The 17,262-nt window shown below is 45.9% G+C and overlaps 1 protein-coding gene across 2 annotated transcripts in view; it reads left to right on the top strand.

Annotated features, from left to right (window-relative positions):
* The window catches only part of DPYS (dihydropyrimidinase), a 552,352-nt gene that overhangs the window by 513,240 nt on the left and 21,850 nt on the right, over positions 1-17,262 (top strand). For both annotated transcript variants that reach the window (XM_078686894.1, XM_078686892.1), the window contains exon 6: positions 774-915. In XM_078686894.1, the coding sequence (XP_078543020.1) occupies positions 774-915 (142 nt within the window). The remainder of the gene's footprint in view (positions 1-773; positions 916-17,262) is intronic.

Here is a 17,262-nt window from a genome sequence, read left to right on the forward strand (position 1 = left end):
AAGCTCCTGAGAGGCAGAGCAGCATCTCTAACTTGTGTTAGAGGAGATAAACAACCGGAGCCTGCAGTGCGGTCTATTGTGGTACCGGTACTCTCCCTGGCAAATGAGAAGTGCCGTACTGAGGGCACGAAAATTCAGAAGTGCCGGTACTCAGTACCGGTGAGTACCGGCCCATTTAAAACACTGGCCTCATTTATGAGATTTTGGCGCAGGGCAGCACAGCAAGGAATCTTGCTGTGCTGCCCTGCGGCAAAACAAATGGGCAGTAATGCACCGTATCTACAAGATAAAGTGGATTCCTGTCCTTTCCCCTGAGCATGCGCACAATGGGCTGCAATGCGTCAATGCAGGCGCAAGGGTGACTGTGTTGCGGGGCGGATTGATTTTGTGCAGGAAGGTACACCTGTTAGTTAGTTAGTGACTTGGTAAGTCCGTGTCTCCCCACAACTCGTTGGGATGTCACCTAGTAGGACAGTGGCACAGGTAATTATGTGGTAGAGCAGTGCTCCTGTTGATGCAGAAGACTTGTAATGCATTCAGTTCAAAATCCCACTGATGTCATAGAATGAAGGATAGGAAGTGTCAGAGTGAGTAACATGTTTGATGGCTCAAAGAGCTCTGTAGGGCTGGGCATAGCCTGTATCTGTCCCATTTTTGATTATTACAGCACAACTCGGAAACAGAGACTTTAAAAAATGAATGCCATTAAGCTCTTAAAAACAGGGGATCGTCTCTGATGTATAAGTAAAGACATAATTATATTTATTTTCCAGTGATGATCTCAGCCTGGCAGCGACTGACAACTGCACCTTTAGTACCTGCCAGAAGGCTTTGGGGAAAGACGATTTTACCAAGATACCCAGCGGGTTAAATGGCGTGGAAGACAGGATGTCTGTAGTATGGGAAAAAGGAGTGGTGAGAAAACATTTAGTTCTTTTTTCATTATTCAAGTCTACCATAACAATTGTTATATCACAAAACTGTCAACGCCATTGTCCAGAATTGTGTGTATGCAGCTCATGTTTTCATGGGTCTATATGGATGAACTGCTATACCAGCATAATGCTGCAGGGCTGTCTCATGCTCCTCTTCTGTGCGCTGGGCCAAAGAAGAATGTTTCCTCAACTACAGCACATTCATTCACTCGAGAAATCTCAAGATAATGCATGTGCTGCTGATAGTAGATCTCAGAAACACTAAGGGCCATGTGTATCAAAGGGTTTTACCCATTCTGTGTCTATGGGAAAATGTGTTCATACATATGGCCCTAAGAGCCAATTACTGCATTTCCGGGCCCTGCTGTCTGCAGCCAATGCACCAAAATCTGAGAGTTTTTAATTAAATGTATGTGTTCTAAATGGGAAAATAGCCAAATGCCCACTCAAAATGTTGACTTGGTATTTACTTTTCAGTGCAACACTAGTTTTGCATAGGATAGTTTCCTAAACTATGTGCTATTCTGCATCACGGGCGCATCCCATGGGTGTCACATTGGTATTCCCATGCAACCAACCTTGTTTTTTAGGTCGAGCATCAGTGCGCATGCGTTGTCTGCAAGACCTGCTGTAATCACTCTACAGAGTGTAATCCAGCCTGCTTCTTGCAATTGTATCAATCCTGCATCACTTTTTTTTCCTGGCTCATTATTGGTTAGCTCTCGGATACATCATTTCCGGTTTTACTAGAGGAGCACCGGTAAATTACAGTTCTCTTACACTCGTAAGTGTTATGTGTTCTTTGGGGACTACTTGTTTACTTAATATCATGTTACCATTACTTGTGCTGTTTATTTTTTCACCACGGGCCACGGAGGTCACTTTACCAGCTACCACTTGCGTAACTTGTATGTATTTTGGCGCCGTGCTTCATATTGAGCACGGTGCCCGCTTTTATGTTTTTTATTACCATACCGCCCAATTTACGGGCTGACACGCATAAGTTTAATGAAGACATGGCGAAGGGGCGGCTCTGCATGTGAACTGGAGGCTGGTGCAGCCTGGTTTATTGACCCTCACCTCACAGCATCTGCTCCACCGGCCGAGACCAAGGACTCCAGCAGTTTCCTGTTTGCAAATTGAAGAACAGCGAGGGTAGGTGTTTGAAGTTTCTCGCTGCTCTTCTCTCATGGTAGTTAATTTTTAGGAAACTGTATCAAACGACCCTTCAGCACTGCTAGGTGCAGCTTGGTCTTAAACAAAGGCGCGTTGCACTTTTGTTATACTTAAAAAGCGAATTTTCCCTGAAAAGGAATGCTGAGAAAAGTGCCCTGCTGCTTGAAATTTATTTACCAATCACCCACAGTCCTTTGTAAATGAGCCTCAAAATATCTGCCACGCATACGTTTAATGAAGACGGGCGCCATGCTTTATTTCACATGGGCACCCGCATTTGCAGGCAGGTGCTGAGATTCATGCCTGACGCATGTTTCGCATGTTTCTTTATGCAAGGGTGCACTTCAATTTACCATGGCTGCTGCCTGCTGTTGTTTCCTTCTCCATGGATGGTGCACGGGTGGCTCTGCATGTGAACTGGAGTCTGGTCAAACCTGGTTTATTGCCCCTCACTGCGTCTACTCCACCGGCCGAGAACAAAGGCTCCAGCAGTTACCTGTTTGCCACTTGAAGAACAGCAAGGGTATGTGTTTGAACTTTCTCTCTGCTCTTCTCTCATGGTAGTTGCTTTTTAGGAAACCCTATCAATCAGTCCTTCAGCACTGCTAGGTGTAGCTCGATCATCAACACTTTCTCTATAATTAAAAAGCAAGTTTTCCCCGAAAATGAATGCTGGGAAAAGTGCACCACTATTTAAGAGCGTTCGTAGCTTTGCAACTGCGACTAGAAGTGCCCTGCTGCTTTGAAACATCTTACCAACCACCCACTCTCCTTTCTAAATGAGCCTTAAAATAGCTTTTGTAAGTCGCCACAAACTTTACTCCTTCTTCTGTGTGGCACCTTCAGAATAGTAAGTCAGCCGCTGTCGCTCACTGCTTCACAGACTCTATGCTCTTCAAAAGCAATCACTTATTTCATTCAGCGTTTTTATTCCATAGTAATATCTCAATAAATTAGGCCTAGTTTGTTGTCTACTAAGGTGATCTAGCCATGTATGGACTGAATGTAACATAGTCAACTTTTTTTATGATATAAAACATAAGTATATCATTTCGAAATAAAAACAATTCTATTCAGTGAAGGGCTAACCCTGCTTTCAGACCAAGTTCACAGAGTATTATAGACCTAGAAATCTCTTCTTTTATAACTGCTGCCCATTATTTTGTAATTCTGTTGCACAATCTCTACTCTTAGTGCAGTAACATGTCCGTGGTTGTAGTGGTTCAGCAAATTGTATTTGTACTCCTTGGGAGATAACCCCTTAATTAAAACTAACAAGAGGCCAAGAAGCCTGTGCGTTGACAATTTGTGTTAACGGTTGTGTTTGAGGTTCCTGTCATTACAACACGTGCATTAGATGTTGTGATATACATTTTAAGTTCTGCTTTCCTTATGTCTCTCAGTACAGTTAGTCGATTTGAGAAAAAAAAAGATATGTTCCTGGCTTGTTTAAAATTGCATTGCTTCACGCTCGTGTTAGGGCACATCTTTGTCTCCTCCCCCACCGCCACCCGGCTGTTGCTCTTTGGGATACAGAGTCACTGCTAGATTCATCTTTTAAGAACATGCAAACATTATTTGCACCCCATGCAATGATTACTGCACGTTCTTGCGTACAGGAAAGTACACCAAAGGCAGAGACACTTAAGAACCTTCATTGTTCACGGGTGGGGGAGGGGGCGGGCACGGGGTCATGTTGGGTGTGTAGGCAATGGGTCGCAAGGGGTGGGGGGAATCGTGTGTGGAGGGGGGGCATTCAATAATAAAAATTAAAACCTACCTTTCTGCCGGCTTGTGTCACGCATCTTCACTGCTCGGTCTGCTCCTGCTCGCCTGCCCCTGGCAGGAACAGGAAGCAGGCAGCCTCCCTCCCCTTCCCTAAACCAATCACAACTCTCCACTGGAGCGTTGTGATTGGTCGGGATGCCGCCCAGCCAGGGGCTGTTGGGGATTGCATGTTCTCCATATAGGCTGCAATGCAGCAAGCATGGAGAAGTGCACAGTGCACATGACTCGTTTGGGCAGCCAGAGAGGGCCAACCAAACCGGTCCTGAATACTGAGGAGTGGGCAAACCACCCCTGCCCTGCCCAGGCAGCTCTGCTCGCCGTCCCGCCTTAAATGCGGAAAGAAACATAACATGGTAATAAACAAAAGTTATTACCATTTTATGTTTTGGCCTTCTCGCACTAAAGCAGTGTGGCGAAGCTCCTCTGCCCTCGTGGAGGAGCCGCCCCTGATACCAAACTAAAGGCGTACACGTCACAACAGCACAGTCCGGCACAATGTCCACCTGAGTCTGAGGTGAGCTGTGCTGTAAAACCTACTCAGGTGGTATATACTGCAGAGAAGTCGGGATTACATGCTTGGGGTACAAGGAGGAACCATTTATTTGCACAGTGATTATGTAAATATTACACAAAGGATGTCTTGCATATTTCCAGCTCTGTTTTAAAAGTGATCAAACCACTGATCTGCGGGACTTAATCAATGAAATATTCTTAATGAAACTATAAAAGCATCGACACATTGGAAGATCTGCAATAAGTGAAAGCGCAAACCCTGTTTATACCTCACAGGATCTTAAGATAATAAATCAATGTCAGCACTACATTGTGTTATTGCTAAGTCCTACCACTTACCTGCATATTTTCCGTTCTGAACTGCAACCTTGTTTTTTCATATAATGCTATTCAGGGCTGCCTTATCAAGGAAGGGGATCTTGCTCAATATGCAGCTTCATGTGCCCTGATATTAAATTTGTTTGGAAAGGTGAACGGTTTACTTCCTGTTTCACAATTCTGCTGGTTTCTGGGGTGGGCCGGAAAAAAAAGGAATTATTTGAAACAAACAGAAATCCAAATATCTGTCATCAGATAGATTCGTTCTGTTTGATGATAGGTTGGTGGGATATGAAGATGCACTTAGAATGTATCTTCGAGGTTCATTACAACACACATTTAAAGAGGGCTAGGTTTTTTAATGCTAACATTTCAAATAGCAGACAAAGCTTTTAAAAGTCAAAATGTAATGTGGTGCTACAACATGATGCTACGAGACGAAGCTGAAGTGTTTTTCTAAGCTCTGATTGGATGCAAGTTCATGCGCAGTTCACATGCCACGTAGAACACACGTCATACTCATATTCTCATTGTTCTCCATCAACATTACTAGTCACTAGGTTACATTCTTTATGCACTTAGGCAAGTTGCAATATGTAAATGATAGAGGTTTTCAATTTTCTAGGTTATGATCCTCAGCAATTTTTAACTGTTAAATGACCACCACCTCAACATCACTCAGCATCAGCGCTGCATCATCTCAGCATCACTTTGCACCACCTCAACAACACTCAGCACCGTCACATCTCTTCAGCATCACTCCACACCCACTTCCCCTTTCATCACACTGCCACTACCCACTCTCATATCGCAATTCCACTACCCCCTCTCAGCCCTCCCTCACACTTCCTATCTCCTCTCTACACTGCCTAGTCACACATGGTACCTTCCTGTACCACCTTACGCCCCCACCCACTGGGTGCACCTTCTTCTAGTCCCTTTCTCTCTCTCACACCTCTTTTGTTCTTTCACACACTCTTCCTGCCATTCTCATATTAGTTCACTTCAGGTCTTCAAGCTCAATTTTCTTCATGTGTCTTTTGAACATTTCTTTCCCTCAAACCCACGCTGTCCTCCGCTTCTTAGGGTCACTTCTGCATACACTCTTTGCATCTATAGCCTGCTCTCCCCTTCTTTCTCACTCACTCTTTCTGCTTCTCTTTCTAGAGTTCAATCACCACTTCATGCACAAACTACCTATCCCTCTCAATCTATCTTCCTTTCTATCTAGTCTGTGCAGCTCTTACCTCTATCTAATCACCATATCACATAATAATTCCACTACACTAATAAATTACACACCACACAAATCAACCCCACACAAATCGAAAGCTAACAAATCCAATTCAAAACACATCATTTCACTCCAACCAACATACATCCACCCCGCCCTAAACCAAAACACATAAAAAAAGACGTTGACATTTACAATACCAATCGCCCTAACTCTCGCAAATGCGAGACCTATTGCATTGCAAACGCTTGATTTAAGCAAGGCACTATCTATTAACATTTGTAGAGAGGTATGTGCATCAAAATATATCTCCTTGAGGCAGACGCAAAGTAGTAGAAAAGTTCTATTTTATCCAATCGTTTTCATGTGTTCAGTATTGCGAAAAATCCTTAAAATTAGTTTAAGATAGAGTTTTGTACTGGATAGATTGTATAAAACTTATGCTAGACTAACATACAACTTTACTGGTGCTCAAATGGTGTGCGTGGTACAAAGCAGCCAAATTATGCGCCACTGCTTGGGAAAAGAGCAGCAGTGCCTTATCTTGGTAGGTCTGGCCCTGTCCTGCACTCTCCGTTTTATGCAATGCAGCAAAGGAACTTCGGTGTGCAGTGCTCAGGGTCGGATTGGCAGGGCGTGACAGGGCCTGTGACAGAGGCCAGCTTGTAGTCCGTATTTTGTTAGTCTGGGGATCAAGCAACTCCATATACCTGGGCTGATTTTCCTCCAGAGAGCTGCAGCTTTAGGTGGTACGAGTCTGAGAGCCACATATTAGGCCCATTAATTGTTATTTGCAGAATGACAATAGGGCGTCAGGAGGACGCGCATCATGTGGTGGACCTCCTTCCATCCCGGGCCCCAGAGGTGTCAGTGAGCCTTTGAGAGCGGTGTGTCTTTTGAGCAGTGCAATTAACAAGTAGTCGGTGTGGAAAGGAGGTATTTTGTCCCCCACAGCAGGTCACAACGACTAGACAGACAAGCCTCAGGTGCCTGCTGTCCGCTTTCTGAGGTTAGAAGTTTCATTCAAATACTGTGCATTGGAATGAGAGAAAAAACACAAGAAACACAACCGTTTTAAATAACTTTGCAATAAAAAAAATCTGACTAGCAACGAATAAGAAGAAATCACAATTTTCGACATGAATGGTTGCGAACTGCAGTTGGGGCCTCTTTTGTTTTTGGGTGCCCGTGCCAATTTTTCATCCCAATCCAACTGTGGCTGCGCAGCATGGTGTGAAATATTATTAAAACAGCCCTCCTAAGTATAGGAAGAGAGAAAACAAGACAATATGGGAAGAACAACTTAGAATGGTCATACACGTTAATTTAGGAATCTTTGATGAGGGGCTCCAAAATACTACAACGTACAGTATCGTCTTAGAACGACGTCATTCATGGTCACACAGTAAAATTAAAATAAGGAGCAGATATCACATAGAATTTCTGATCCTGGATCCTGCTCAATTGCACTTATTTTACGTGTTTTCATGCACACGTTCTTATACCCGGAGGGACTTGCACGGGCTAAATGAGCGCAAAAGGGAATAACGTGCAGGTGATCCCATCTGCGAGGCTCATTAAATGCATGTTATTCCTCATTGCAAATGGAAAAACTTGTGAGGGGGTTCAAACCCTCCCGACAATCAGAGCCGTGGCGGTATTTCCCTAGGGTGGCTTAATTTGTCCTTCATTTTTACGAGTCACTTGTAATGAGGCTGTAAATCTCAGATTGTGTCAAGTATTTCTTCCAGACACAAATGAGTGTGGATTATTAGTTAGGTCTCACAGTTGAGAAAATATTAGATTATGACCTTGTTTCTCTAAGGGAATTAAATTCTCCCTTTAACAGCTCCATCTTTGAATAACGTGTAGAACGGAAGTCTCAGTTCTTGTAGACAGCAGATGAAGTTCTCCAGTGTGACGCCAGGGTGCAGCAGAGAGCCACAGCATACAGTTCATTGGCAATAAGAGAACCTTCACTGTTACTAGTTGTCGTTCGTATACTTTTCACCACCAGGATTAACTCATCAGAGTGCAGTGGCGGCTGGTGAGATTTGAAAGTGGTCAGGGGCATAAAAGTTCATGGAACACTTTACATAAGCACCTGCTACATTACACAAGCATCATTCGCCCGGTGAGTTGTTGGGAGAATACGTGCCACAACACACAGACTACAACAGTATCACACAGAACACAACAGTAGAATGTAGATAAATGAAACGCAGCCGTTTGCAAGATTCAGAGTTGGCTTCGACTAGAAACATGGAGAGTCAACACTATTAATAACATGACTCCTACTCAAAGAACTTCGTAGTTCATTAGTATTTTCCAGATGAAATTGCAGGGGATTTGTGTTGTTCGCTCTGGTACCTCTTGATAGTGGTGCCAAATTTAGGACGTATGAGCCAGGGTGGAATTAGGTGCAGGTGATTTTTTTTCCAAGTATAGTTTTTGTGAAAATTAGACTTAATATGCAAAAAAGTGATGGTTTCTATGTGAAAACTGTACAAGAGGTAACCCTTGTCCACTAAAGTAATGGGGTGAAGTTTACTACCACAGCGCATGCAGTAACAGCACACATCACTTTTCACTGTTACCACAAGACACTGGGTTAAAATTATGTATAAAAGCGCACATAGAAGAAAAACAAAAATTATGCGAATACGTAAAATCCAATAATAGGAATTTACATAGGATTTCAGACCCATTTTATCGACTTTTAAAATGCAAGGGCAAATAACTTTTTTTAGAATCTGGTACACCTGTCCATGGAGCTCTGTCCCAGGGGCAGTCTAAACATGCCGGCACTGTTTCAAATTTCACACATTGAAAACCTGACTGTTACATGCTGGCAAACATGTATTTGAAAAACATTTCTGGTAACACCACTACTCCTCTGTATGGAACAATGTTGTATAGAAGAAGACTTAACATAACATACCAACAACTACTCAGAGTAAGAAAAACAGAGAGAAACATACTATGTGACTCACAAAGAACCAATAGTAGGCAACAACACACAAGGGGACATGGTAGACACTTTTAAAGACACAAACAGAAAAACACACCAAAAGAAATATCAAGACAAACGCTGGTATAAGAACCACATGCCACTCTTAACAGACCAAGAAATCTACACATGAAGCGACCAGAAAACCACTACTCGTAGATGCAAACATAAGGATGTGCATAGAGAGAGAGCCAATACGAGCATCACTGTGAAAGAAACACAGAACACTTCGAGCAGCAACACGGTGAGGCACAGAAATGGCAAGAGGCGCTTAGCAGCCACTAAAATGGACACAGCACACATACACATACAAGCGGCCACTAAAATGCATTCAGCACACATACACACAAATATACAAAATGGGTCACAGGCATATGTGCCGAGAAATTGAGACAGCAGCTTTAATTAGATCAAATGCGAGGCAAGCATAGTGGGTCACATTAACCAAACGGCCACTGAGAGCACAAACAGGCCGAGATTATAAAAAAGAGACAAACTAGAGCTTTGAGTGCAGCATACACCCACGCAGATGTACAACAGCTCTGGATACTCAATGAGAGATTTGGGGGATACCGTCATTTATCATACAGAACGTACTTCCCTCGCAGGTGCGCAGTTTCGTCCTGAGGATCTGAAGTTAGAAGATATATGACTGGGCAGCAGGATCACATCACACCGTCACCTTCATGCACGGTCGTCTTTGCTAGAAAATTGACGTGACGTGCAGCCTCAGACCGGGCTGTGTTCCGGGGTTGGGGGCCGGGGAAGTTTAAAATTAAAATATAATATAAAAGAAAACTTATCAGTCGCGCCGCCTCTGCTCGACAGCTCAGAGGCAGGGGTCCCGCGCGCGCTCTTCAAAAAACAGGAACAGCCGAGACGTCACTGCCAACCCCTCTACTGATGCTGCTCCAGCAGCGCCAGGATTGGTTGAGGGCAGAGATACTCCCTGCCCATTAGGAGACCGAGGGCTACGGCATGAAGCAACCCTCGGTCTCTTAAGGGGAAAGCTAGTGCGCATCTTTGGGCTGATCGTAAAAATTATCAGCCCAAAATCGAACATGCGCACTAACTATTGCTGTGACAGTAGTGCACTGTAACTCCTCGAGTGCTGCCACAGCCCGGCCAGCCCTGCTCCTCCCACCCCCTTTAGCATCCCTCCCTCGTTCTACTTATCCGACGCTAATTCCAATCAGGAGTCCTGATTGAGAATTTGAAGGCCGTGGCATTAGTGCAGTGGGCCGTGGCATTAGTGGGGCAATACCACTGTCAGAGTGGCATACATGACAAGCGGAAGGGTAAATCTGACGCAGGTGGAAGTGGATTTTACCTCCCTCTATTACTTCTGCTCTTGTATTGAGGGCAAATGTGTTCCTTGTGATCCCATAATTACGTGCTGGGTTTCTGTTACAACAAGGACAGAGGAAGGCAAAGAACCATACATTTTTCTAGCACATAGTAAAGCAAATAGACTCATTAGCACGTGTCATGGCTTCACATTTGAATGAGGGGTGAATGACCAGTTACTTACCAGTAATATTCATTACTCCAAGTTGTAGACCTCCCCGTCGCAGTCATTACCATATGAGCAATAGCTCCTCCCTGTAACTTAAAAGAAAAACTCCTTAGCCCATCCCTACCCTCCAGGCCATTCCGGCATCCATAGCATATAACCCTTGAAACATGTAAGCACATCCTGTACCCCCAAGCACAAGAGCTGAACAGGGAGGGAGGGAGGGAGGGATGGGAACCAGGACTGTGATGGGGAGGTCTATGACTCAGAGTAATGAATACAGTCATTACCATATGAGCAGATACCAAAGCAAGAATCAGCTTCAACAGAGAGAAGGAAACAGACTTTATTAATACAAGCAGAAAGTCACACCAACTGAATAGAATGCAACACTGTGTCCCCAAATCCAGCCAACCCTGTTCCACCCACCACCAAATGATAATGGGACATAAAGGTGTGAGGAGCACTCCAAGAAGCTGCCCTGCAGATCTCAGCCATAGACGCTCTCTGAAAAAAAGCCCAGGGCGCAGCCATACAGCGAGTCTATCTGCACTGACCCTGGTGCCAGCACGCCACAAGCATCATATGCCACCCCCACAGCCCACCTCAGCCATTGACTGAGAGTAGCACCAGAAGGCTTCAGATCCTGACTAGCCAGGCCAAAGGTCACAAAAAGTGAATCCACCTTACGAAAAGGCTTAGAATGCACCAAGTACACCTCAAAAGCCTGCCTAATGTCCAAACTGTGCAGCCGCACCTCCTCCTCAGAAACCGAAAGAGGATCATGGGTTAAACCAGATCCTCCGAGCAGTGAAATGAGGAAGGGACTTTGAAAACAAAGGAAGAATCAGGCCGGAGAACAACCTGATCCGGAAAAAACCCACAAAAAGGGATCAGAACAAAGCAAGGAACCCGACTCCCAACCCTCCGGGTCGAGGTAATAGCGACAAGAAAAACTACCTTGATCGTCAAAAAACACATACACACCTGACCCAGAGGCTCAAAGGGAGCCGACTGCAAACCCCTCAGCACCAATGGAAGATCCCAAGTAGGCGTAAAGGGCTTAACTATGGGTTTCTGGAGGAAACAACTCCGCAATACACAGGACACCAACGGAACCACGCGCTCACAGGCCTAACCCCTAACGGCCCTCACAGCCGCCCACTGAGCCCGCAAGGAGGAGAGAGCCAGCCCCAAGTCGAATCAATCCTTCAGGAAATACAAGATACGCACAGGATCCAACTCCAAAGCAGACCAGCCCCAATCTGCACACCAACCCTGAAAAGACACCCAATGCAGAGCATTAGAGAAATAGGCACTACTCGCATAAGTCAATGTCCCTTCCCGATGCTTGGTCCACCAGATTTTCATGGAGGCATACTTTCTGTCTTATCCACACTTGATTTAAATGGTCTAGTCCATATCATTACCAAAGTAAATTCTGGGTCCCCGGAAGACCCCTGCCCTCCTAGAGTGTTTAAAATGGGTCTCCCAGTGGTAGGGCCAGAGATATTATCCTCACTGAACCTGTCCCTGGCAACAGGAAAGGTCCCACACAAAGTTAAGGAAGCCATGATAATCCCACTGTTAAAAAAAGCAGGGACAGACCCTAGGAATCTGAAGAACTTGCAACCTATCTCCAGACTTCCATACCTGGCTAAGGTGCTTGAGCAACATGTGCTTAGAATACTTTCATTCTTTTTGGAAGGCCATCAGCTGCTACATGCTAAGCAGGCGAGATTTACAGCTCACAATAGCACGAGTTGGTGATGCTTCAGTAATGGATGTGCTACGGCTAAAAGCTGATAAGAAGCACTGCCATGTGGGGTTCCGCAGGGCTCTGCACTGTCCCCCTTGCTTTTTAACATCTATCTACAGCCTTTGATAGAAGCTCTGGCCAAACTGGATTGTCAGGTATATAATTATGACGATGACACCCAATTAATTATTTGCATTGATAACTCCTCCCAGGCACAGCTTAAGGTACAGAACATCCTTCGGTTTACTATAAACTCGATGACTTTGAACTCACTCAAAGTAAATCCGGATAATACGGAGGTTCTTGCTTTCACTATTGGGGCTAACACCTGGTCCAGCCTCTTTTGGCTCCAAGAGCTTGGCACCACTCCGATACCGGTGCCAGCTGTGAAGAGCTGGGGTATTAGATTAGATTCCAAGTTAGTGATGGATAATCAGGTAGCTGCGGTAGTGGACGCTGTGTGGGAATGATGAGGCAACTACAGAAACTTGTACCCTTGCTGTCATTTGCTACCATGTGTACCGTGGTGTCAGCTTTAATTTTGTCACGTCTGGATTACGGCAACGCAGTATACATAGGACTCCCTGATAAACTTCTGGGGAAACTTCAGGTGGTTTTAAATGATGCAGCACGACTGATCCTTAAACTGCCCAGAAGAACACGCCTCACCCTTGTTACAGCGGCTACACTGGCTTCCTATCAAGCAGAGGATCAGATTTAAGGGCCTGGCATTGCATACAAAGCTATGTATGGAGCGGTGCCAGCTACATTAAAGACCATCTGAAGTCTTATCTGCCTGGTCGTTGCCTCCATTAATCAGAGACACACCTGTTGACCTGTCCACGCTTTGACAGAACCACCTTGGGAGGAAGTGCCTTCTCGGTTGTGATCCCCCAGCTTTGGAATACGCTACGAGAGACTCTGCGCGGGGAGGCAACTCTCCTCCCATTTAGGAAGAAACTTAAGACCATTCTGTTCACTGAGGCATTTGGATAAGTCCACCCCAAGTTCTTGCGCGATCTGCAAGTATTATGGCATTCCTGGGTCTATGGTTTGTAGCGCTTAGAGACCGTTGGTGACTTGGCGCGTTACAAATATAAATTAACATAACATAACATAGGATTTTAGAGTCACAGGATGCCGGGACTGCTGGATAAACTAAGCCTTAGTAAGAGAACACCCCAAAGCCACCAGGTTCATCCTTTCAACAGCCAACCCACCGGCTGCAAGCGAACAAGACAATCCCGGGACAGAGGGGGAAACGACAGGGGACAAGGAACCACTGGAAACTGCCAGCAAGGACCCTCCACCAACCTCAACAACAAAGGGAACCAAGGCCTCCGGGACCAAGCACGAGCCACCAGCACAACTGAAGCCCGATCCAACTTAACTTTCAGCAGGACACTTGGAATCAAGGCATTCAGAGGAAAGGCATACATCAGTCCCCCCTCCCACCGAAAGGAGAGTGCATCCACACTCCAAACCGAGTGTGACCGTACCAGAGAGCAAAGCCTCTCCCTCAAGGCGTTCCCCTGGGCAGCAAACAGGTCCACCAGCGGGACCCCAAACCTCTCCATCAGACCCCCAAACACCTCCTGCATCAGGCACATGTCAGACAGGGAGGGAAACTACCTGCTCAGGTGATCCGCCGCCGAGTTCAAAACCCCCAGCAGATGCAACGGTCTCATAGACAACAAGTTCAACTCTGCCCACTGGCAAACCTGTTGTGCTAACAAGTTGAGGGAAGCTACGTTCGCTCTTCCCTGGCAGTTGACATACACACCACCACCGTGTTGTCCAACCGCACCAGCACATCCCAATCCAGGACCCAAGGAAGAAAAGGAGTCAATGACAACTGCACCGCCTTCAAATCCCTCCAATTCGAAGATATCTGTGCCTCCTGAACTGACCAGACCCCTTGAACAGATTCCTGGTCCAACACTGCCTCCCAAGCCAGCTCGCTGGCATCTGTCATCAGCACCAACCTCTTATGGGACACAGAGGGAGAGCCCTGCAAGAAGGTCCGATCCTCCAGCCACCAGGACCATTCCCCATCAATTTACACACACCCACAACCAACTGTTCGTAATTCTGAGACCCCGGACTCCAATGCCCCAGAACATGATTCACCAGGGGGTACAAGTGCAAATGGGCCCAATGAACAATCATTATGGTAGCAGACATTAACCCCTGAACCCATAACCACTGTCGAGCCATGGAAGACTGGGCTACCAACACCTTCCTCAGCTGTCGCACCAGAGTCAGTCTGCGAGGTTCTGACAGGAAAACCTTCCCCATGTTGGTGTTGAAGGCCCCCCAATGAACAGCAGTTCCTGAGTGGGGCACAGATGGGAGTTCTCCAAGTTCAGAATCTACCCAAACTGCTGAAGGAGCCAGCAAACCTCCTGGGTATGTGCTTGATCCTTAAGGAAAGAAGAGGAAGAGATCAACCAGTCATCCAAGTAAGGAAACACCTGGATCCCCTAAGCATGCAACAACCCTGCCACGGGTGCCAGCACCTTAGTTAACACCCTAGGTGAGGCAGGCAGCCCAAATGTCAATACCTGGAACTGGTAATGATTGACGTCAACACAGAACTGTAGAAACCTCTGGGAATGTCAAAGAAGAATTCCCTTTGGGCACCTTAATTCAGAGACGCCAATTCTAACACACAACTAAACAGATATCATTCATCCATACAGACCCATCCCGTTGAGCAATGCAATGTGCAACAATATAATTCTATAAAAACAAATAAATTCGGGATGTACAGTTTATTTTGTAAGATTAAAAAGCAATAAAAAAACATATAAAATTGCTTTTTAATCTTACAAAATAAACTGTACATCCTGAATTTATTTGTTTTTATAGAATTATATTGTTGCACATTGCATTGCTCAACGGGATGGGTCTGTATGGATGAATGATATCTGTTTAGTTGTGTGTTAGAATTGGCGTCTCTGAATTAAGGTGCCCAAAGGGAATTCTTCTTTGACATAAAGTCAGTCTTGGTACCCTATCCCTTTGGTTTTGGGTCCCTCTCTCTTTTATTAGAAACCTCTGGGAAGCCAAGTGAACCGGCACATGAAAGTAGGCGTCACTGAGACCCAGAGAAGCCGGGAAATCCCCCACGGATAGGAAGGGCAGAATCATTTGTAGCTACATCATTTTGAAGGACCGATGAGGGATGCACAAATTCACCACCTTCAGATTCCGAACAGGGCGGAAGTCCCCATTTGTTTTTTGGATCAGAAACAGGATCTAGTAAACCCCCGACCCTATTGACTCACAGGCACCCTTACCACAGCCCCTTTGCAAGCCAGGTCCTAAACCCCCTCCAACAGAGCCCGACACTTGACCTGAGGTCCGGAAACAGGGGTGGTCTGAAACGCATCCTCCGGTGGAACCCCAAATTCGATCTGATAACCTAGATTGACAATCTGCCGGACCCATTGATCCCGAGCGAACTTTATCCATACCGGGAAAAAAGAGTTGGGGTAACCCCCAACCAGCATCTCTTCCGAACCCCTCAGATAGTCATGATTAAGAAGCCCTGAAGAAGTGGAGGCACCTTGCTGACCCCGGGACTTGTGGAAGGAAGGGACAACCCGGCCACGTCCCCTACCACAAAAGAGCTGGGTGGCCATTTTAGATTGAAGCGCCTGCCCAAAAGCCCACTTATAACCAGAAAACCTCCCTTTCTGGGAAGAGCGGACTGGAGCTAACAACTTTTTGTCCTCCGCCGTCTTTTTAATCAAGATCTCCAATGGATCCCCAAAGAGATTAGAGCCTGTGAAAGGAATCTTCATGAGGGCAGCCTTCTTCACTGCCTCTGCTTTCGAAGGTTTAAGCCATAACTGTCTCCTAGCCGCCACCGAGGCCCCAGCCACCGGAGCACTAAGGGAATCGAAGGACAAATCAGCCAGGAAGCGCAATTGCTGCTCCAACATTGTCAAAGACTCCGAGGGGTCCTCATCCTGTAAGAGCTGCTCTGGAATACCATGACAGTCCTTTAGAAGAGGCTGAACCAGGTAGCTAGAGTAAGCCGCAGAACGAACATCAAGGTTAGAGGCTGCAGAGGACCTCTTCAAAGCCCTTTCAACCTCTTGTCCCCAGGATCAGATGGAACTGAATCCTCGGAAACTACCAGGTTCTGAGATGCAAGTCCCGCCAGTAGGGAATAATCCTTCACCACAGGCATAAACTCCTCTGAGAACCCCTGCAAAGGATATCTCTTAGCCACAAACCGGGGAAAAGTATGCTTGTCAATATCTTTCCATTTACCTTCCAATACATTCCTCACAGATTTATGAATGGGAAGGCACTGAGACTCCTGATAATTGGCAAAAAAGTCCTCCAACTCATCACCCTCAGAGGGATTCCCACACATGCTACAGAATACTGTGGAGGTCAGCCCCTTGGACAAAACAACCCTTCACCTCCTCATCCAACTCCTCATCAGGAGCAGGGGCAGCCGGGGAATCTAATTTCTGCCTCTTTGGCCCCTTGGATTCTCTTGCTAGAAAGGCCGCGGCCACCGCAGGTTCAATCATATTCTGCACATCTGACCAGGAAGGAGCTGTGGAAGGCCCAGCAACCACCACCACCTCCTACTCCTGGAGCCCACTCATCTCTGACCGCCTCCCATCCATGATGAACAAGGGCCAGAAGAGCACACACTACCTTATATATACATATAACTACCAATCAAAATATGACAAAGTAAGGACCAATTTTAGGCAGCCTCCAGTGAAACCAGCCCATACCACCAGGCCTGGAGGCCAATACAGAAGACAACCTTTCATGGTCTCCTAAATCATATAAAACCAATGACCTAACTTGACCCAGGCTCTAAAGGCCCAAGGCAGAGCACCAGATGCAACCCCTATGCAGGTCAACCTCCGAGGGATCTAACCCCTGAAACCAGTAAGTAACACCCCTTTGTATGCCAAACCTAATAGCCTGCAATTTTCCTGGATAAGTGCGGGATTTGTGTAGAAATGCCATTAATTAATC

The sequence above is a fragment of the Lissotriton helveticus genome, chromosome 4_1, assembly GCF_964261635.1.
Source record: "Lissotriton helveticus chromosome 4_1, aLisHel1.1, whole genome shotgun sequence".
Classification (NCBI taxonomy): Eukaryota; Metazoa; Chordata; class Amphibia; order Caudata; family Salamandridae; genus Lissotriton; species Lissotriton helveticus.